The sequence below is a fragment of the Protopterus annectens genome, chromosome 7.part0 (genome assembly GCF_019279795.1).
Source record: "Protopterus annectens isolate FY-2018-M chromosome 7.part0, PAN1.0, whole genome shotgun sequence".
Taxonomy (NCBI): domain Eukaryota; kingdom Metazoa; phylum Chordata; order Ceratodontiformes; family Protopteridae; genus Protopterus; species Protopterus annectens.
The window spans coordinates 608,466,808-608,490,690 of record NC_056739.1 but is presented as its reverse complement, the minus strand read 5'-3'; the positions used below and the strand labels follow the sequence as shown (position 1 = coordinate 608,490,690).

The following is a 23,883-nucleotide window of genomic DNA, read 5'->3' as shown; positions in this document are numbered from 1 at the left end:
CAAAAGACAAACCCACCACCGTAAATAGCACAAGTAACAAAAACCTGAGGGTAATGCTACTCAATGCCAGAAGTCTAAACCTCAAAATGCATGCACTCGAGGCACTCCTCAGTATGGAGAAAATCGATATATGTGCAGTAACAGAAACCTGGTTTTAGGCTCCAGAGAGCACCCCACCACTACCAGGCTACACATCATACCATACATTTCGGCCACAGAACCTAAACCGAAATACAAAAGGCGGGGGCGTATCCATATTCATCAAAGATACCCACACCTCCAGGTTAGTGGTACACCACGATGCTTCAGAGATCATCCACGTGCAACTAACAACGGGCAAAACTGCAATTCAAATTGTAGCTTGTTACAGATCACCCACCATGTCCCAGGACCCCCATTCAGCATTTCTGGAAACACTGGGAAACATAAAGTTCCTTCCAAACACCCTAATATTGGGTGATTTCAATTACCCAAACATTAAATGGGAGAACTACTCAAGTACTAACTCCCTTGCCCAACATTTCCTAGAATTTATAAACTCAAACGCCCTGGTTCAACTGGTCAACACTCCCACCAGAGGTGACAACATATTGGACCTGGTCATCACCAACATGGGCGACTGGTGTTCCACACCGGTAGTCAGCTCCTCGCTGGTTAGATCTGACCATAAACAAATAAATTTGGATATCCACATTCCGCATCCACCCCCGGACAAAAGAAACACTGTGAAAAACATTTCAAAAGCAAACTTTACATTACTTAAGACCGAGGTGGAAAGTTTCAAAGCCCCCATGCTGAAGGATAACATTGTCCAAGCTGCAAAATCCTTTACTAATGCATTCTACGGGAACCTACAAGAATGCATGGATCATGCCATCCCAAGCAAAACCAAGACTCACTCCTCCAAGAAAAGGAAACCAATCTGGTGGACCCCTGCCATAAACAAGCTATACAATAGAAGGAGGAAACTAGTATAGAAAAGAGTAAAATCCCAAGAAGAGAAGACATCCCTGATCAGTATCAGAAAGAAACCATGATCCCTCATAAAATCATCCAAGGCTAGCTTCGAAAGAAAAATTGCCAAAGACTCCAAAGATAACCACAAGGCATTCTTTAACTATGTCAAGAATCTAAGTGGCAATGCTCAGATCTGCTCAGAGTTAGTGCAGAATGGCACAAAATACACTGAACTGACTGATATCACCAACAACCAACATCCTGGAAGACAGGTTCAGCGCAAACTTCACCCCCCTCTCACCCCCAAAAGGGCCCATAACCATACCAGAAGAATGTAGTGCCCCTGAAATCACAGACACTCAGGTTAAAACAGCCCTCTCAAAAGCCAAAATTACAGCATCAATGGGACCGGATGGTGTCCCAGGCTGCGTCCTACATGAGCTCAAAGACTAACTAACCCCCTCACCTAAACACACTGTTCAAACTCAGCCTCTCCACAGGCTACGTACCCATAGAGTGGTGCACAGCAACGGTTATTCCGCTCCACAAAGGTGGAGCCACAACAAACCCCGGAAACTATCACCCTATAAGCCTGACTAGCTTGGTCTGCAAGGCTATGGAGCGCATCATCATGGAACTCATTAACAGAGACATTGGGAACCTCCAAACACTGGAACCTACCCAGTTCGGCTTTGTTAAGGGCAGATCATGCCTCCTAAACCTGGTGGACTTCTTTGAGACAGTTACCAAGGCTATAGGTTCATAGGTAGGTACTAGGCTATTGGCCCTAGGGCCTATACAAGCCTAGCCAAAAAGGTACCCTGGCTTTCGCCACCTAAGAAAATTATTTTCCTGTGTCCCTGTCAAGCAGAACCACAGAAGTGATCCCCGGGGTGAATTTCCTATTACCCATCCAATCATCAAGATTTTTCTTGAAGAGTGCTAATGAGGAGCTCTGTTTGACATAGATAGGTAGTCTGTTCCAGAGTATGGGAAGTCTCTGGGACAGGAATCTATCCCTCCAGCATGTTCTGTTTATTGTGGTGACAAGGTTTAGGTCCCTAGAGCATGTAGCTCGGAGGGATTGGGATTTCTTTAAGTGGAGCATGTCCAACAGCTCTGGGTTTGACATAGCTTTGTATGTTAGGCAGAGATCGCTTCTGAGTAGGTGATATGCGACTGAGTAAAGCTGGAGTTTTTTGAGACGGTCTGCGTAAGGCATCTGTTTGAGGCCAGTAATCCTCTTTGTGAGGTATTTTTGTGGCCTTTTCAGTTGTTGTAGATGTCTTGTGAGGTACATACCAAAAAAGGTGCATTGTACTCTATAATGGGTCTAATGAGTGATGAGTAGAGGGGAACAATGACCTCTTTTTTTCTGGATGAGAAACCTTTTGTGATGAGGTGTGTCATGTAGAAGGATTTCCTGACCACTGTGGCAATGTGATTATCAAAGGAGAGACTACTGTCCACCTGTGTCCCAAGGTCTCTTATCACACTTTCAGTGTTAAGTAGACTACCACCTATGTAGTAGTTCATGGGTACAGAGTTTTTACCAAAGGGGATGACAATGCACTTTTTGGCATTGAGCTTGAGACCATGTCTTTGACACCAGGCATCTGTCTCAGTGAGGCCCTTCTGTAGGATGTCCACATCGTTGGGAGTTTCAATTATGGCTCCTAGTTTGCAGTCATCTGCGAATTTAGTTAGCCAAAGACCTTCTGTGTTAGCCGGTACTTCAGAGAAGTAAATACCAAACAGGAGGGGACCCAGGACTGAACCCTGTGGTACTCCACTTGTCACTGGTCTGAAGTCTAATTTGGAATCTGCTAATTTCACGGTGTGGGTTCTTTCAGTAAGCCAGTTGGCAACCCATCTTGTAACATAGAGATTTATACCTCGTTTAGTGAGTTTATCTATAATTCCAGAGTGGGGGATGGTGTCGAACGACTTGGCGAGATCTAGATAGGCTGTGTGAACCACCTTACCCTCATCTATGGCTTTGGTGACTACGTCAAAGAGGTCTATCAGGTTTAGGAGACATGATCTGCCTTTTACAAACCCAAACTGTGTGGGGTCCAGAGTTTGGAGATCTCCAATGTCTTTGTTTATGAGTTCCATGATGATACGTTCCATGGCCTTGCAGGCGAGGCTCGTCAGGCTAATGGGGCGGTAGTTCCCGGGGTCTGTTGTGGTCCCCCCTTTGTGGAGTGGGATAACTGTCGCGGTGCGCCATTCAATGGGCACAAAGCCTGAGGTAAGGCTATGACTGAACATGGTACTTAGGTGGGGTGCCAGTTTATTCTGTAGTTCATGTAGAAGGTAGCCTGGGATGTTGTCAGGTCCCATGGATGCTGTATTCTTGGCTTTGGAGAGTGAAGTTTTTACCTGTGCAGCTGTGATTACAGGAACTTTGCATTCTTACGGTATAAAGATGGGCCCTTTAGGGGGTGAGAGGGGGGTAAAGTTAGCACTGAACCTATCTGCCAGGATGTTGGCAATATCAGTTGGTTCTGTATATTTAGAGTCATTGTGCTGTAACTCAGAGCAGATCTGAGTGTTGCCATTGAGATTTTTGACATAGCTATAGAATGCTTTGTGGTTGTCTTTAGAATCAGTGGCAATTTTGTTTTCATAACTAGCTTTGGAGGATTTTATGAGGGATCTCAGCTTCTTACTGAGGCTGACCAGGGAGTTCCTCCAATCGTGGGATTTTACTCTTTTTTGCAACAGTTTCTTTCTTCTGTTGTAGAGTTTGTTTATGGGAGAAGACCACTAGATTGGCTTCCTTTTTTTGGAGGATAGCATCTTGGTTCTGTTAGGGATAGCACGTGCTATAGACGAGGGAAAGGTGGTACACACAGCCTACCTAGACCTCGCTAAGGCCTTTGACACCATTCCCCATTCTGGTATTATAGACAAGCTCACCAGCCTAAACATAAACCACTACATCACAAGATGTGTTGCCAACTGGCTCACGGACAGAACCCACATGGTGAGAGTTGCGGGAGCTAGGTCTGACTCTAAACCGGTTACAAGTGATGTTCCCCAGGGCTCAGTTCTAGGACCCCTCCTGTTCGGCATATACTTCTCAGAGGTACAGGCAAGCACAGGAGGACTATGGCTGACTAAATTCGCCAACGACTGCAAACTAGAGGCTATAACTGACTCTCCAGCTGACACAGACATCCTCCAAAAGGGTCTCACTGAGATGGATACCTGGTGTCAAAATCATGGCCTCAAGCTAAATGCCAAAAACTGCATAGTCATTCCTTTTGGTAAAAACAAAAGTACCCACAAACTACCACCTAGGTAGTAGTTCCCTAAATACGGAAGACGTAATAAGGGATCTGGGGGTCCAAGTAGATAGTAATCTCACATCTGATAATCACATTGCCAAAGTGGTTAGAAAATCCTTCTATGTAGCCCACCTAATCGCAAAAGGGTTCGCATCCAGATCAAAAGAGGTCATTGTGCCCCCCTACTCATGAGACCCATCATAGAGTACAACACCCCATTTGGGATGTACCTTACAAGACACCTGCAACAGCTGGAAAGACCACAGAAGTACTTCACCAAGAGGATCACTGGCCTCAAATAGATGCCGTATGCAGCTCGACTGAAGAAACTCCAGCTGTACTCAGTTGCATACCACCTACTCAGAGGTGATCTCTGCCTGACATACAAGGCCATGTCCAACCCAGAATTGATGGGCATGCTCCAATTAAAGACAATCTTATCCCCTTGAGCCACACGCTCTAGGGATCTAAACCTCACCACAGCAATAAATAGGACATGCTGGAGGGATAGATTCCTGTCCCAGAGACTTCCCATGCTTTGGAACAAGACACCAATCTACATTAGGCAGTGCTCCTTCCTAACACTCTTCAAAAGAAACCTTGACGAGTGGATGGGAAACAGAAAGTTTACCCCAGGGGATCACTTCAGTGGCTCTGCTGGACAGAGGCACAGGGAACTAATCTTAGGGGGCAGCGAAAGCCACACATTCTGGCTAGGCTTACAAATGCCTTTGGGCAGATAGCCTAGTACCTACCTATGAACCTATAACAAATATAAGAAACATAAAAATTTGAGTTTCATAAAACAGTGCAATTATTTAATGGATAAACTTTAGGAAAATTAAGTTATTAAGGTTCAGTTATGGCTTGTCTGGAAAATATGGCAAAAATATGCAAACCATATATTTTTTTGAGGGGGGGGTCATAGTTGAACCCAGTTAAAAGACGAGCACTATATAATAAAGAGGAAGAGGAGGGTCTGAATTAAAAAAAAATCCATTTTTGGCATCATTATGTTTGTATAAGATTTTGAAAGAAAGAAAATATGAAGGAGAAAAAAAAGACAATTATTAGACTGGTAGAAGTACTGCACAGGGAGGTTTGGTAAGAAAGTAAAGCTAAGAAAAGATAAGGAAATTGAAACAAGGAAAGAATGGAAACAAAAGATATTGGAATGGAAGATAAATATTGATAAAACTAAAAATAAAAGAGCAAAATAGTCATCCGGCAATCAATCCCTGCTACACCTCTTGATCACCAAAGATCTAGTTTGAGTCAGCAAAATTATCATCCTCTCTCCCTTTACTTTTTAACTCTATCTTCATTATGCTTTAGGCCACCATACAAATTTGATTTAACACATGACAACCAAAACTTAATTTACTTAAAATGTATTTAACTCTTCAGTGTTTTTTATCAAAGAATTTTCAGGTAGTAATTTTTATTCAGTTTCATTTCTTAGGATCTCACAACACTTAATGAAACAGTGACATTTAGTAAGAAATACCATATTGCCCTCATCTGCTATTCAATGATATCTTTTGTTTCAGAAATATTACTGCCTTCTATTTCTGCTTACTAAGATACCACTTCCTACACACGTTTATATATTTCAAATAAAAAACATGTATGCCCTTTAAAACTACTCTATAATATGCAGTGATATGTTTATTATTAAAACATGGTGATATATTGACTTTTCAGATTCATAACTTTAAAACTAATCTTACTATAAACACTGTGTCAGTCAGTAAAAGCATAAATGTGTAATTCTGCACGATGTTTACCCTCAAAAAATAGGTTAATACCCACTGTGAAATGTACATGTGTTTTATAGTTTGAATGGTTGAAGTTTATGACATGAAGAAAAAAGGTAAATGTGACATTTTGATACCTTTAGCTCCAAGGATGAAATTTTAATCTCCAGCTCTGTCTTTTCTGTTTCATGAATTCTTTCAACATGTCTTAAAGTCTGTTCTCTGAAATTAAGATATTTGAGTTAGAATAATAAACTCATGAATATGATATTGTGTTCTCCAGATTTTACATTACAAACCAGCTACAGTTACTGAATGTAACAGACGTTAGTCTGCAGTGTATATGGATTTATTATCTAAATTCTAACCATATACAGATATTCAGAATACAGGAAAATCCAATCCATATGATTACTCCATATAATCGTATATTAATCCATATTATATCATATTGTAATTGTATATTAATGCATATAATTACATAAAATTAATTACACTAATTACTCTTATTTGTTGTGGAAATTTTACATCAAACCATTGGCAATTCATAGTAAGTGACTTACTTCAAGAGTATTGAAATGGATATTCCATTTTTAATTCAACTGTGGACTACCTACTATTTTATTATTTTGTAATATGTATTTTAAAGTTCGATTTTTATTAGTGAATTAGGTGCATAGCATATTTCAAGGAGTCCAAATGCAACTATAGAACCACAGAAATGAACCGTAAATACGAAACCTGGTGCAGGTCTGGAATAACTTCAGCACAGCTTGAACAGTGAAACTTGCTTTAATTTAATTTAATAATAAACTGAATGAAACATTCACTAGTTAAGCGCTTTCTTCTGTCAGCATACAGACTTCCTCAGAACTAGTAACTAAAAATTTTACGAAAGTTTAAATAGCCAAAAATGGCGCCAAAAATATTTAAAGGAACATCTTCCTGTTTTGTTTAAAACATTGCACTTAAATCCATTAATACAAACATATTCTAAAAAGTTGTATAAAAAATGTTATATAAAAATGTTATTATTGTTATTTATTATGTTATTTATTATGTATTTAACACATTTAAGTGATATATAACATTTTTTATATAACATTTTTATACAACTTTTTAGAATATCTTTGTATTAATGGATTTAAGTGCAATGTTTTAAACAAAACAGGAAGATGTTCCTTTAAATATTTTTGGCGCCATTTTTGGCTATTTAAACTTTCGTAAAATTTTTAGTTACTAGTTCTGAGGAAGTCTGTATGCTGACAGATGAAAGCGCTTAACTAGTGAATGTTTCATTCAGTTTATTATTAAATTAAATTAAAGCAAGTTTCACTGTTCGAGCTGTGCTGAAGTTATTCCAGACCTGCACCAGTTTTCGTATTTAAGTTATATTTCAAGGAGTGGAACTCAAACCCTCCACACTGCGAAGTTTCTGCTTAGTTTGTTTTTCACCCATTAAAGGTTGTATAGTGGGTTTTTTGAGACTTTGAGGGATACCACTGATTTTTCTTTTTAAATAATAATTTACCATTCTGCAGTGGTAAAACCCCCTGCACCCCCCCCCCACACCAGCTCTACGTATTAGTTCTCTGAGGTTGTACAATCTTGTTTTTTGTTTTGCCCCTGAGGTAATCTGACCTCAGATGTAGGGGCATGTCCTTCTTTAAAAATAAATGTTAGCTTCCATTTGCATCTGTTGGGCCAAGTTAGAGAATGTTGTTTGTAAAACATAGCAATTAATTGCATGTCCTGTAACATACCTAAGGTCCTTTTAAAATCTATAAAACAGCAAATGAAGTTCAAGCAAAATATGAACATTAACCTCAAACTGCATTTAAAAAAAAATTCTGTGTCATTTAAATAAAACAATGCTTTGCCCATGAGAAGGAACATGTATTCCTGAAAATGTATATGAATGAAGGAAAATAAATAAATAAAAATTTAGATAAAGCAACAGTAAATTTAGACAGGAAAACAATCGGAAAAGGGTATATTATATTTCCAGTGGACCATACCCACACTATCCCCAACATGCCTGATCCCTTTCTTTAGTATTTTGCCTAACACCATGTGCACTGAAGCCAGCTCCATGGAACAGAAGAATAAAGCCCTGCCTATATCACAGGTGGTCTGAGTTCAACTAGCAGCTTAAATGTAGGATATGGCTGAGGAGGTTACTGCAGGCTCACCCATCCTTGGGGGCAGGGGGACAGTGGCTGACCACATGGGTGACACCTAGTGCAGTTTTGAGCAGGCCAAACTTGCACTACATAGATGTATTCACATTAAGTAGACAAGAGGAAACTAACATGCAGAGGCCCACTTCCTCTCAGAATGTACAGACTGCTGACTTGGAGGAGCTGCTGAGGGGGTGCTGCCATGGGGACAGGATAGGCCAACCCTCCAGAGTATCTGGCTTGTTCCCTATTGCCTGAGTCTTGCTGGAGAATGGAGGGCTGATGGGGGTTCCTAGGGAGGAATGAATGGAAATTAGAGCTATTACCTAGCCTGCATAGACCTGGCTTTTGTTTTGCCTGAACAAACAGGCTACTCAGGTGATGGCAGGGGAGTCATTGGGTAAGGTCCTGGGGCAGCACCAAAAAAAAAAAAAAACATGTCCATTGTCAAATCCGGTCCATGCCCATTTGTCATCATTCTCTTTCCCTCCATCAGTCCCATGTCTCCTACCCTAGTGTATACACTTCTACCACATTTACTGTTCTGTATTATGTGTATCAATTTGTTCAAACACACTGTCCTACCCCTCTTTTCTGCCTCACTTCTTTTTTAACTGTTCCTTCTTTTATTGTCTCTAAAGTGGGTGCTTAGCATTGAAAAAATAATGTTGCCCTCTGTCCTTTCCATGCTGGCAGTCTTATATTTCATCATTTTTGGTGACCCTGTTTGTTATTCCCCATTTTCCTCCTCTGCTGTACAGCCCTTCCATCTCATTTCTGTATCAAACAGGTGATCAAATATGTAGATACCACAGCATTGCAGGTGCAAATACTATATGGCTACTTAACTTCCTGTGGCCCTTGGAGCACTGCCATCCTTCTGAGGGATGTGCTAACATGAACAGTCAAGCTAATACCGGCACTTCTTTATACTGAGATATTTCATAATTCACAGGTAAATACCAGGCTAGATGCCCATATGGGCCATTTTAAGCCTAGACAATTTCCTTGTCAAAGTTCAGAATCATACCCTGTACTTTGTGTCTCTGAGGAAAACACCTTAATCATTATACCAATCCACAAGGGAAAATATATTTCTGTATGAGGTTACATTTTGTCTTCTAGTGAGCTCATGCAGTTTAGGGAGTGACCATCCTATAGCTTCTCCCTTGCACTTCTCTGTAAGAATATCATTGCACAGCTGTAACTACTTGCACCATTTCAGTGCACAGCTGTGTCAACCTGCACCATTTCATTGCACAGTTGCATCTACCTGCACCATTTCACTGCACATATGTGTCTACTTGTACCATTTCCTGAACAGCTATTTCTCCTTGCACCATTTCCTGAACAGCTATTTCTCCTTGCACCATTTCCCTGCACAGTTTTGTCTGCTTGCACCCATTTCCCTGCACAGCTGTGTGTACTTGCTCCATTTCCCTACATGTTTATATATACTTGCACCATTTCTCTGCACAGTTGTGTCTCCTCGTGCCGTTTCCTGGCACAGCTGTGTCTCCTTGCACAATTTTCCTGCAAAGCTGTGTGTACTTGCACCACTTCATTGCACAGCTGTGTCTACTTGCACCATTTCCCTACACAGCTGTGTCTACTTGCACCATTTCCCTGCACAGATGTGTCTCCTCACACTGTTTCCATGCACAGCTGTGTCTACATGCACCGTTCCCCTGCACAGCTGTTTACTTGCACCATTTCCCTGCACAGCTGTGTCTCCTCACACCATTTCCCTGCACAGCTGCGTCTCCTCGCACCATTTCACTGCACGGCTGTGTCTACTTGCACCACTTCCATGCACAGCTGTGTCTACTTGCATCATTTCATTGCATAGCTCCTTTGCAGCTCATCTACACACCCTGAAGCAGAGCTGGTGTTGCGAAGCACTACTTGTTTTCATTTGGATATCCAGTAGTTTCCTATATTGCTCTGCAGTGCCACTTAGCTACACAAGGTTTGTGGTTCACTGTGACTCCTTGCTATGTGTGTGGTTAATAAATATATCAGAAAAATAATGACACCACATGACAATGTTATTCTCCCTGATGTCTGTTAGCTACCAATTTCCACTTATCCAGGACTGCCTTCCTGCCTGCCATCACAGATTTCTTCTTAACCATAGATCTCATTGCCTTGCTTGTGGCTGAAGAGTGTGCCTTGAAAATGGGCCATGCACAGTCAGCAAACTGACATATGCATATTTTCATGTGTCATTTCTGGCTACAATGCTTATGCTTTGCTTCCTAGACTCAAACACATTCCAGCTTCATTTACACTGAGCTTGTTTCCTGCCCTCTGTGGATCACCTTCCAGAACCATGATGGACCAAACAGTCATCCCCTTCCAGGACAGGCTGAACAGATGTTAGCCACTCCCATCACAAACAACTAATTCCCCAATCACCTGGCTTGTTACTCGTCCGACCTGTAGTCAATGCTTCATTCCTCTACACCACAGAGCTGACAGATAACAGATTTTATTTGTGAACAAACATATTTTTCACTGCGAAATAAACATGACCTGGAATTTGCTGAAAAATCACATTGTACACTTCAAGATTCAATATAACTACTGTTTTTTTTCCAAAAATCATTTCATGTACCGAGCTAATGAAATGCAAATTTAAGAAGGAGTTACTAGCTTATTGAAGTCAAGTACATATTACCCTCACTACTATAGAAATGACCTGGCACCAGACTACACTGCGCACTAGTGGTTCGAGTACATATTAACATAAGAGCATCACAAGGGGGCAACAGGAAGTTAACTTACATTTCAATCTATCTCTGAGTGCTTGCAGGTTACATACAACATGACTGAGGGTTGGTGAAGCCATAGTCACATGAGAAATCCATTTAACTGACTGGATGTACTATATTTTATCAGAACGGCAGTAAATTTCTGTTTATATAATTCCCACTATTCTACAAACACACATTATTCCCTTAGCCATATTTTAGCTTCTCACTAAATCTACCAGCTCTAATATATTCCAATTTTTATTTTTTTCAGCCATATATTTGTCAATTTTATAAAGCATCTTTCTATATAAAATCTCTGAAGTGATATTTCAAGTTTTCCTTCCCCCACTACAACACTTCTCTTCAAATACAATTCAGAATCCTATATTGAATATATTAACATGAATACTATTCTAGTCCTTCTATTTTTTCCAAGCTGTTAATTTTATTGGATTGTGCCTAACAGAGAGTACTCTCAACAGTCAATAATTTCTTAATGTTTCTACTACATATTTTAACACCTCTACTATATGTTATAATTTGATCATATTCAACCACCAACAATCAGCGTCTTTCTATATTACTTTATATACCAGGCATATAACTTTATCAAACACTACTGTTCTTTTCTAAACCCAAGTTTTTGATTACTCCCATCCATTTAAAGAATGTGTGCTATGTAAACACATCAAACCTAAGTGCTTAAGTTAAGTGTTTCACTCGGCAGGCTTTGTAGACAAGGATTAGTTTGCCCCATGTTCACTCTATTACATACATGGAAACATATTAACTTTTAACCAAACGGCAGTTATTTTATTCCACTAGTCTTGTAAATCTTCTGTGAGTCTGTTCAATCATTTTTATTTTTTTGTCTTTATATGGGGACCACTTCTGACTGCACTATTTTATTTACCTTTACTTTTTTTGAGGTTGAATACTTTTTATGCAAGCCAATGCAGCTGATGTTTTCTTAAACAGTTTTTCTATCTGGTTGTGGTTACTTATCCCTTCTCTGGTCTCTTTTTTTCTAGGTGGGGCTTTTCCCCAATGCACTACTTTACTACTACATGCTAATCCTATCCCTACCCTTTTCCCTAATACTAACCCTACACCTTACCTTAGGAAAATCTTTTCCGTAACTCTACCATTATGAAAAAAGCAGACATACACACCAGCACACGTGCAACATACAATTTATCCCGGTTCCCTATTACGCGATCGAAGACACTGTTCTTCGAACTCGTAATAGTCCAACTGAAAACATTTAACCATGAACGGCCAAGTACGCAATTTTTTTTCCTAGGGAAAAATTCAGATGGCTGTTCTCACGGTTTGCCCTGTTCCCCAATGTTGAGCGATTGCGGAGTTGGTATATTTAGTTAGGGTGTGTGTGTGGGGGGGCGTAGCCCCCCATGTTGGGGTGTGTGAGGGGTGAAGCCCCCCACTTGATTAGGATTGAGAAGTGGTTTGGTTGGTTTTTGACCTCGCAAATTTTTTCCCTAGGAAAAAATCTGCGGACGTGGCTGTTTGCGGTTATGTGTTTTCGATGTTTTAGGTTCGACTATTACGCGTTTGAACAGTGTCTTCGATCTCGTAACATAGACCCTTTATCCCCTCCTCTCTCCCGTACTTTGTCATTAACAACGAATGTTCAGACACACATACTGCTGCTCCAATGGTGAAACTTTCAGTATATCTGAAAGTTTCGGCGTAAAAATCCTAACTCACACTCACTCAATCTTTTGTCTTTTTGATAAATCCAGCACTCAATAATGAGAGCTCTTGATATAATTTCTATCCACTTCACTTTGTCAACAAACTAACAATTTTATTGAGTGAAGGGAACCCCCCCCCCCCCAACACACACAAATACAAATTTATATATATATGTACTAGTTTTTCTTGCTGGTGATCAGGCATTCTGCTCCATATGTCGATGCCTAAGTATTACTGGTATGAGCATAAAGCAGAGAACTAGGCCTGACTGGGGTGGGTGCCTATCCATAAAAGGACACACACAGAGACACACACACACACACACACACACACACACACACACACACACACACACACACACACACCTCTTTGAAATCCCTAGTGAATAAAATTACACAGTATTATTTACTTACTTTCTTATTTATTTACTGGGGGGACTGATTATGAATGTTAGGGTTTCTGGAACAGATTACAATTTAAATCTTCCTGATGTTAGGATGAGCTTACGAGTTGAGGAAGTAGAAGTAACAAGGGAACTTTTTATGTATACATTATCCTGCAAGCATTTGCCTTGGGCAATTTTCACAGATGGTTATTCAGTTTATTCAAAACATGGGGTATGTCTCATCGATCATCTTGATTAAGACTAAATCTACTTTTCAGTATCTTCTTTCCGAAATTTTTTCTTACATCCTTTATTTTTGTGCGCAATATTATTTTAGCAATGTATAGTTTCTGGTCTAGAATTACTTTCTCTACATAACCGATACTATTTATTTTTATTCCATATATGCAAGTAACTATAAAAGGTAATTTATCCCTACCTTTTAGATATTTGTGTACCAGGTTTATTATGGATTTCCCTTCAAAGAGTATTTTGTTTTCATTAATTTCAGTTCTAATATTGTTTCACCTGTTGTTCTTTTTAATCAAAATACATAATTATAATTTCTACCTAGTGTTTACCTTTCTTGGTTTCTTTCTTTTTCTAATTTCTGTAGTCTACATTTTCATGTTTACTTCCCTCTTATTCAGTATTTTTGTTTTATGGTGTCATCCTTGTGTTCATTTTTTGTTTCCTCCTTTACCAATTTTTCTGTCATACCATTTTTCATTGTCACTAAATATTTCAGTATAATTTCCTTTTTAGTTTTGCATGAATCCCTTCCTTGCTTATTTCCACTTCATTTTTCTTGCGTTTCTTTTTCTTATTACTTTATATCCTCATCATCCATACACTTTCCAGGTCATCTAACATGTACAGTACTCTGTATTTCTACTGGGACATCTACATCTTTTTGTCTTTTGCTGCTGCTATTTTTTTCTGTCATTCAGCTTCATTTATCAGGTCATCTCCTTTATGTTATATATTACAGAAACCATTTATTTCAAAATGTCATCTATTTGATGCATTGTATCCTTCACTGCTATTCTCTGCTCCTCCATAAGGAACACCTTCCAGGCTAAGTATATATGTGTGTGTGTGTGTACATATGTGTATGTATATATATATATATATATATATATATATATATATATATATATATATATATAAAACGTGTATGCACACAAACATGCACACATACGCAAGCACACACACACACACACACACACACACACACACACACACACACATGACAAGGTTAGTGACAGATGGAAAAAGGCATATTAAAATTCCATCACAAAACACTGTAGTCTTGATCCAACTTTCAACAAAGTAAGAAAATAACAAAATTAAAAAGTTTTACAAATTATGGATACCATATACCCCATCCTGTGCAATTTTGGTAAGAGGCCACTTTGAAAACAAACATAATTTGTGGTTCTAATTTGTGCAATAAGTATATGGTATGCCATTACTGTTACTCTGATAATTTCGTTTGTCTGTAAGAGGAATTTATAGGATATGGAACTGTTATCTGTTACCTGGATAGCAATAGATTGGGTTTAAGTTTGGTGGTCTTCATCTTCTTCTTTCGGCTTTTTCCAGTTAGGGGTCGCCACAGTGGATCACCTGTCCGCTCGTGATTTGCAGTGGAGTTTTACAGTGCTGAGTTGCCAGCCCGGCGTCCAACCTTCCACAGAAGGCACATGCACGCACGTACTCATGCCTAGAGCCAATTTAGAGTGTCCAATCCACCTACAGCATGCCTTTGGAATGTGGGAGGAAACCAGAGAATCCGGAGGAAACTCATGCGACCACAGGGAGGACATGCAGACTCCGCAGAGAAGGTACCCCAGCCAAGGATCGAACCGGAAAACCTCTTGCACCACCGTGGCCACCCGAAAAGGTCTGAACTTCTCAATTCCAAATGGGGAAAACTCAGTACTCAAACTGGTAAATAATGGTACATTGTCCATACATGCCCCACTTGGGCTAAGTTTCAAGAAGAAATATTCCACTCTCTGTTTTTACTTAAAAGTTACAGTAACTGAATACATTTATTCAGGAATGAGCATATGATTGTTAATTTGCTCTAAGTTTGGTGGTTGTTGTTGTTGTGTCTTTCGGCTTTTCATGGTTAGGGGTCGCCACAGCGGAACTCCGATCCACTAATGATTGGCAGTAGATTTTTACGTGCCGAGTTGCCGGCCCTGATGCACAACCTTCAACAAAGGTACGCTCATTCACGCATGTCTCCACACAGAAGACGCTCTAACTGAGAATCGAACAGGGCAACGTCTTACTGTGAGGCGACAATGCTACCACAGCACCACCACCGCAGTATGCTCTAAGTTTGGTGGTAATGACCAAAAAATCAAATATTTCATTTTTAAAATTTAAACCTTTCTTGGTAAAAGTTCTGAATTTCATACAGGTTCTTATAACAGTCTTTTTTGTATTTTTGCATAATAAGAGCTTCTACTGTCCACTGTCCACATTTGTTTTCATTTCCCTGCTGGAATTTTTGTGAGCCTGGCATACCTGCAACATTAGGTAGCACTTCTTTAAGAAAGCCTATAAAATCAAGATGATATTGTACCTGATGTTTTCAATTTTCATTCTATCTTCAGCTGATAGGTTTGGATCTAATCCCTTGCATTCGAATCGGCCATTGCTAAAGCTAGTGGCAACCAAGAACTCTCGAGCTTCTCCCTTACCCAGAATGTACCAACCCCAATTACCTCAGATCTGGTTTGCCACTTTTCAGTGAAATACATGGTTTCCAACAGTCTTGAGCAATATTTAGATAAGTTTATAGAAATTTTACTTATTTGCTTAATTCTCCCTTCTCTATTTAGATTAAGTTTTTCCTTGATCTATCGCATCCCTTTCTGACTTGTCTTGTGCTACAGTTCTTATTTTCCTTCTCATGTACTCACATACATCTTGATACTATTGTTGGCATCTTTCCTTAGTACTACATTTTATGTAGTTTCTGTAGTACCATTGTTGGTAGCAGTTCTGTGCTCTTTTCCTATCCCTGTTAAAAAAAAAAAAATAAGTAGTAGCAGAAATAGTTAAACTTCTTCTCTTTCTTGGTTGTTTGTTGGCATAACAGTATGGCGGATAAAGCTCCGGCAGGCTTTAAGAAATGTACTGTTTGCATAAGCTTCCTTTATCAGATGCCCACACTTTATATGTACATTGTTTAGGACCACTTCATTGACAGGAAGACTATTCTATTTGCCACAGGTTTAACTTGAGGACATTAGTAAACACAAGAATAAACTCATTCTGAAAGGTCTTCTTCCTTCACCTTTTGGAGAGGCTATACCTGGAGAGAAATCTCTGAAAACAAAAACAGTAACAAAATCTTCATCTCCAAGGCCTTCTTCTTCTTCCTCTGCTTCAGGGTCCTCAAAGAAGAGGTCACACAAAGATCCAACTACATCCTCAGATCTGAAGAAGCTGAAAATGTCTGATCCGACTCCTTAGGATCCGAGAAGACCAAAATTATCTGATCAGCCCTTCTTGGATCTGACTCTAAGCTGGATCCAACTGTTGCTGGTACTTCAACTTTGACTCCTATTATGTTGCCAAGTACTCAGTATTCACTGTCAGTGGATCCTGTATCCTCCAGGGTACCTTCCCCATTTCTGGACAGATCCAAGTCTCAGTCACTGTTTTTCACTCGTTCTTCCAGAAGTCTCACAGAGGAAGATGTGGAAAAAGTGGTGAGGGAGATACTCTTGACTAAAGGTTGGATGGGTGTTCCCTCATCTCCTACCCCTCTGGGTCAGGAGGTCAGTTTTTCAGTTACATTCCCAACTACAACTTCTTCCTCTAACTCCTTCAGTGGTCTCAGAGTCTATGGATCCTAGCTGCCCAAATCCATCTGGCTCACATCCCAGGACTGTAGTATCCTTTGATCCTAAGCTTACTCTGAGTGCACCGATTCCACTGGACCCAAAGAGCTGTCAGAGCTGAAGCTTCTCTGTCAGATCTGAGGTGTTGCAGTCAACTCTGAGGCTTTCAGAACTTTCTTTGCACCTCAGGTCCTTGGCATTGGATAGCTTGACTTCAGCTTCCACCTTAGAGATTTTGCCTTCAGAGTGGGGAAGGGCCACTGTCCAGAAGCTTACCTTCCCGGATCTAATGTCTTCCCTTTATCCACAGCGATCTGCTTTTGAGGTTGCCTTGAAAGAACAGATGGATCCCCTTGGATCCTAGATTTTCAGCCTTGATGTCTCAGTGTTCACCGCCTCATCAAATCTTTCCATATGGACAGCCAATAGCAAGCCCCCAGGCTTCCCAACAGGGAATCTTGATTTCTTCTTCTGATGCCTCTCCAGATGACCCCACAGAGGAGGTCTCTAAGAAGAAGATGTGCAAAAGGAAGCACCAAGACTCACCAGAGGAGCCCATCACAGAAGATACAGATTTCGATGAAGGCAAAGAGTCCCCATGGTCACCTCCTGAAGATGTCTCATTTGGAGACAGCCTTGAAATCCTTAAGCAGAGAGGTGGTCTGAGGAGTCCGTATACCTGTAGGCCTTCGCTACTGGGCCAGCTACCTCATGGGTGACTCCACCCACCAATGAGCTCATTGAGTTGATCTCTTGGCGGGCGTGGAAGGAACCTGACACCATTGAATCTATACCTTGGAGAGCAGATAAGATTATGGCACCAGCCATGGATAAGCAGTTTTGGGGAAAGGGGGTACCTATTGATGGCATGGTCATAGCGGCAGCCACCAAAAAGGAACTTGCCAAGCGGAGTTCCACTGTCCAACCCCCAACAGAGAGTCACGGGAAATGAACAAATTTGGGAACAATGTCTATGCTTCAGCGAACTTAGCTCTAATGTCTCGGAATTATTTGGCACAGTTTACAAGACTTCAGAGGGATTTGATTAAGGAGTTGTCAAATACCGTCTCAGGAGCTGTTTCTGAAGACGTTCAGTTACCTGTAACTTCTCAGTTGGCTAACTTGCAATCCATTTCTAATTCCCCCATAAGGTTGGTTTTGCATGTAGCAGAAGGAACCTCAAGGGCAGCGGGTTCACGCATTTTCATTAGGAGACATGTCTGGATGCACTTGTGTGATTTTGCAAGGAGGATGAAAAATGTGGTTCAAGAAATCTCACGGTCTGTTCCAAAACACACTTGGAGGAGGTTCCCCCAGAGGCAAAGGAGGGAACTCTAATGGACAATATTATTGCACCAAAACCATTCTGAGCCCATTCAGTTAGATCCATGGCTGCTTCCTCAGTGTTTCAATCCAGAATGTCCATGGATGACATATGCAGCACCAAACCTGGGTTACTCCCCATACCTTTGTTACTCATTTCAAACTGGATCTGGTCTCCCAAGGTAGAGCATCATTTGGCTCAATGGTGCTCAGGAATATCTTTGCTTGTGTCCACCCTGGATTTTAGATAGCTGGGGATTCTGTCCGATCAGATGAGGACAGGATGAAAATTTACAAGATCAGATAAAGAAGTTATGTACTCACTATGATGTTCCATCTGTGTTGTTCATTTTCATTCTTCCTCAACTCCCCTCCCACCAACCTCCTTCCTTGAAACTTCTGGAAGAACAAGTGATTACAGGACATTTCTCTCCTTTATATTTAGCTCTAGATATAGCATTCTCCATTTCTGAATATGAATATGCCTTTTTCTATTAAAGTCAGCAAACAGGATCTGAGGTAATTGGGGTTGGTGCATTCTGGGTAAGGGAGAAGCTCGAGAGTTCTTGGTTGTCACGAGCTTTAGCAGTGGCCGATTTGGATCCGAGGGATCAGACCCAAACCCATCAGTTGGGGAAGAATGTAAATGGACAACATTATGGTGAGTACATAGCTTTTTTTAATAGGGGTATGATAAGCAAGATGTACTTGCAGCTTATTCTAAAACTGTATGGAATAGTCACAATGATTTATGATTTTCTACAGAAAAATTAATTGTGAAACAATGTTAAAAGAGATAAGAAGAATTTTGCAGGTTTTCATCACTACATAAAAAGTCTTTTCTTGATAGTATTGCTTACACTACAATGGAAAGAAGGAAATACCTATCACAAGACTGAGTGCTAAAAAGTCCTCTGATGTCTTATAAGAATCTTAGTGATTAGTTAATACATAGTCATTTTTTTTAACCAAACGACAACAATGAAATAACTGAATATACAGGGAGGCACTTTTTCGTGTGGCACTTGTAGTGTGTGTGCTAACATAATACCTAAACTCAGTGGTATAAATATTATTCTTAGGAAAATTTCACTTGTAGTAGTGTAAGTATGTGATGCCCTGGTTCATACTACCTTGGTTAATTTTAGTGAAACTATTAGGAAATTCAAGATTAGACTAAAGAAGCACTTTGGGGGACATTAAAACAGGAGGTAAAATCTTACTGCAGGGTATTTTCTTACAACCCATGGTGGTAAAATTTTAAAGTCTCTATTTTGGAACAAATATCTAATTCTGCAAGGGCAGTTAAGTCTATAAAAGACATATTACTTAAAGACAGCACTTATATAATAAAATATTGTACCATGAAACCTTCAGGATTAAATACCACAGAACAAATTTCTAATACTGCAAGAAGAGGTATGCCTATGAAAGCATTACTGTTTATGGAGAACGGGTCTATATCACTTTGTTGAACAGTCTATTCAAAGAATCTACAGTTCCAGCTTAAATTCTCCAAGGGAAAAGAACTAGTTTGCCAGCTACCAACCATAACAAACACTACAAAATTTAAAACTCAGTAAAGTGGGAGGGCTGCACCCCACACACCACCACCGTAACTGAATATACCAACTCTGAGATCACACTACAGTGGGGAAAAAGGCAAATTCCTGATGATGGCCATCTTCTTCCTTTCCCTGAGAAAAAAATTTGTTGAAACAACCATTCTCTGAAATGAGCTTTCGATTAAGTTCAATGAATAATGAATCGATGAATAGACTATTCGACAAAGTGATATACACCCCTGGAGAACATCTATATCACCAAATATGGTACTTTGAAACTTTCAGTGTTAAATGATGTCTCCAATTAGATGGCATTAATTGAAGGCAATTAAGTAAAGTATTGATTACATGTTTTTATTTATGGTTCTTCTACACCTTTTATTATTTAACTTTGTTTTTATTACTTTTTACTCTCCCTGAGATTGGATGGATATTCTGACAGTATATTACATTTCTGGAAGCAATTTGATCGCTCTACGATGGAAATTTAATTTTCTTTTTCTATTTTACACTAGCCTTGTCATGCCTATATATAGTATGATTTTGGGTGTATATCAGAACATCGAAGTATTAAAACTTCTAATGTTCTGATATCGAACACTATTCAGCGAACACTAAGAATAGCGAAGCTGCAGAACAGCGAATTCTTTCCTCGGGAAAGAATTCGGTTGGCCATTTCTATGGCTTCGCTATTCTTAGCGCTGTGGTGGAAAGTTACGGGTTGGGTTCAGGTAAGTGTGCGATTGTTTGCACGTTAGGGTTAGGGGTGGGTTAAGTGAGTTAGGGTTAGGGCACAGGTTAGGCGTGTGTGCGATAGTGACAGACTTTAGGGTTAGGGTCGGTTTAAGTGAGTTAGGGTTAGGGCGCGAATTAGGTGAGTGTGCGATAGTGATGGACCTTAGGGTTAGGGTTTGGGTTAAGGTAAGTGGGTAGATAGTAGTGTATGTTTAGTTTAGTGTAGCGTTAGATGTAGAAATTTAAGTGTATGTGTGCGGCTGCTGTTTGTTTGATGTGCTTATGTTGTGTGTATGTGTTTCAGAGCAGCAAATTTTTTCCATGGGAAAAAATTTGCTGTTCTGAATGTTCCATATTTTCATGTTTAGATGTTTTGGGGCCGATTAAATAGTGTTCACTAATTTCATCTTTCGATAACGTGATATAAATGCGTGATTTTCCCATTTGTTGTTAATTTATGTGTGTCTTTCTTGGCTTGACTCTTACAAATACCTGCAAATTTTAAAATGTTTCTAATTATTAGTGGGTCTTCTTTTGGTCCTTTTAATCTTTCATATTTAAGGCACAGATTTTTCCATCCTGACCTTTTACCAAGCAATTCACATGATCAACTGTTTACTACATCACATTCCTTTTTCAGCATTTGCGGGACTTTTTCTTCCATTCTGTTACTTCAGTATGGAATAAATAGCTTTTACAAACACTACAAGGACCAGATTTCAAAATATCTGCTCTCAGTGTAACTAGTCACTTACACTGAGAGCAAATCTTTTGGAATGAGGGTCCAAGACTGCTATATTTCAGGGAAAAGAGATTTGCAATGCAGTGCATAGTTTGACCTTTCACACCATCCAGTAAAGGTCTATTAGTTAGAATGGTATCCCTCATACTCTTTTCATATGCCTGTTTTTTTATTTATATATGTTATGCTGCTGTCAGTCTGAGTATACTTTAAGACATTCTGAATGTAGTCTTTCCTAGGTAACCTTTTTTATCTTTTCTTCTGTTTGCTAGATTTATCTGTTCTTTCAAATTTTCCTTTCCTGTTTTAAACATCTTTTGATTCTTGAGACACTACTAAAAGTTACATTGTGGGCTTGCATGCAGTATTTCCCTGTTCTGAATGCTATTTTCTTAGCTGATTGAAAATTCCTTCTAGCGAACACAGCAAACCACTGGAAAACATTTGTATTCTTCCAAGTTGTTTAAGCTGTACTGTGCTTCATTAAAAACATTAGAGAAACTTCAATACACCTCACTTTTTTTTGCAGTTCATAACTTTAAATAAGGTCTAGTTAGGCATAGTATTTTAATTTCCACTACTGGTGATGTTTAAGATAATTCTAAGTACAAAATTTTATTTCCTTAGAGTACACTTCTGACAAATGTATGCAGAATCTGTGGTATGCAGAGGTAGAGCATTTTAATATTTTTGAAAGATCCTGCCAAATATAAAGGGGTCGTGTGAAATATTTGAATGCCTGCTGACACTTGCTGACATGAAAGTGTTTTTCAGTTGTAGGCCTTCTTTATACTCTGAAAGATAACTAAGGGCAAAACAAAACAAACATTGCACACACCAGATGATTATTTTGAATATGTTTTCAATAACAGTGTTTTAGGTTTTAAAACACACCTGAATATCTACAAGATGCAACACCTTCTGTCCAATAAGTCCCTCAAGATGCTTCACAACCAGTAAATGGCCTATATATGCATCTGCACTAAAATCCAGGCAACATTAACCCACATTTTACTTCCAGTTCCCCCCATTTGTTTACAACAAAATGTGCCAGAAGGAAATCAGTGACTCAGTCAGTTCTAAATAGAGCTGCCAAACAAAGTTTCAGTTTAAAAGAGAAGAATAAAATCTTGAAGAATACATGAATACTGCTCTGCACATATTCAGTTAGTCTATTTAAAAACACTTCTGGCTCATATGGAAAAGGCACTTGTAAGAGGCCATATTCAGGATACAGTGATTATGCCTCTATGATCGGTGACATAACTTGATTTTATCCAGCTTTTATTTTACAGTTTGAAGAATTACTTTCTCACCATTGATGTAATTTAGGATTCAGCACTTCATTAGTACAGTCGCTATACTAACAAAACAATTTCCTAGAATAATATAGATGATTCTAATGTCTTCTAAAATCTATTAAAACAAAAATAAACTAATGTCCAGGCCACCAGTAAAACCAAAAAACTTTTATACAAATTCACAAATCCACAGATGAGCGCTTTCGTCTCTCAACAAGACTTCTTCAGAGTGACACTGTATAACATTGTATTGCTACTTAATGCCTTGTACTAATCCTGTAACATTGCTGTTTAATGCTAATTTATAATGAAAATTGTATATGTTGGAGCTTTTCTCCCTGGGCCTCCGCTGAAAAAGGGCTCTTTGGCTCAGTCAGACAATCCCGGTCAACAAATGTAAAATAAATAAATCAATAATAAATAAAAGTCTCTGATCATAACCAGCTTATTATATGTTTGAGACATGGATCTCAAGAAATTCACCTTAACAGCAGAGCTTGAGAGGTAAATTGTGCATCCATGTTGAGAGCACATAATAAACGGTTATGATTGACGTTCCATAGATAAGGTCTCAAACTAGGGACATCTCATCAAGTTTATCTTCTTATTGATTTTTGAGCATAATCATGGTGCTCCTGGGCGATTCAGTCCAGAGCTGTTCTAGCAGTTCTGGTATGCAAAATGTCTGTTTGGCACAAAAAAATTACCCCTATCTGAACCATAAAGTGAAAGGGCATTGTACTAATTATATGCCAGCTTCTCTCCCTGTTACATAGTAAAAGGCTGGGCCTAGCCATTCCACTACCTGTTAAGTGTAAGTAATGACACTATTGATTAAATGCAAACGATGGCAGTGCTTACTGGTGATTTCTCATCAGCGGTAAAGAAAGTGTAGGTAAAAACAGGAATTCTGTGGAGCTGCGATCAATTTTTCTTTCTTGCAGTACTTTATATTCACAATAAATGGCACGGCATCCGATAATCTTCTCTGTGGCAAACAATGACAATATGTACTGTCTACAGGAATACATTTTTATAATGATTATCGTTTCTGGGGGGATATTTTGCTATGAGTGAAACAAATGTCATGTAATAAACATTCAGCGCTGTAAAGTGATAAAACCATTTGGGGAGTACGCAGTGGTATTCACTGACTGTTTCCTATGGGACTAATATCATAGATTACACTGTGCCAATCATATAGTAAAAAAGTAAAATATTAAAAGTTGATGGTAATGAGCAAACAATCTACTCTTTATGTGCGAATTGGAGAAAAATCCTAGATTATACTGTGACAACCATAC

The 23,883-nt window shown here is 39.3% G+C and overlaps 1 protein-coding gene across 1 annotated transcript in view; it reads right to left on the bottom strand.

Annotated features, from left to right (window-relative positions):
• LOC122806067 (GRIP and coiled-coil domain-containing protein 2-like) overlaps positions 1-23,883 on the bottom strand; it is a 1,105,805-nt gene that overhangs the window by 53,638 nt on the left and 1,028,284 nt on the right. Inside the window, exon 25 of the mRNA XM_044076306.1 lies at positions 6,148-6,232. Within this exon, the coding sequence (XP_043932241.1) occupies positions 6,148-6,232 (85 nt within the window). The remainder of the gene's footprint in view (positions 1-6,147; positions 6,233-23,883) is intronic.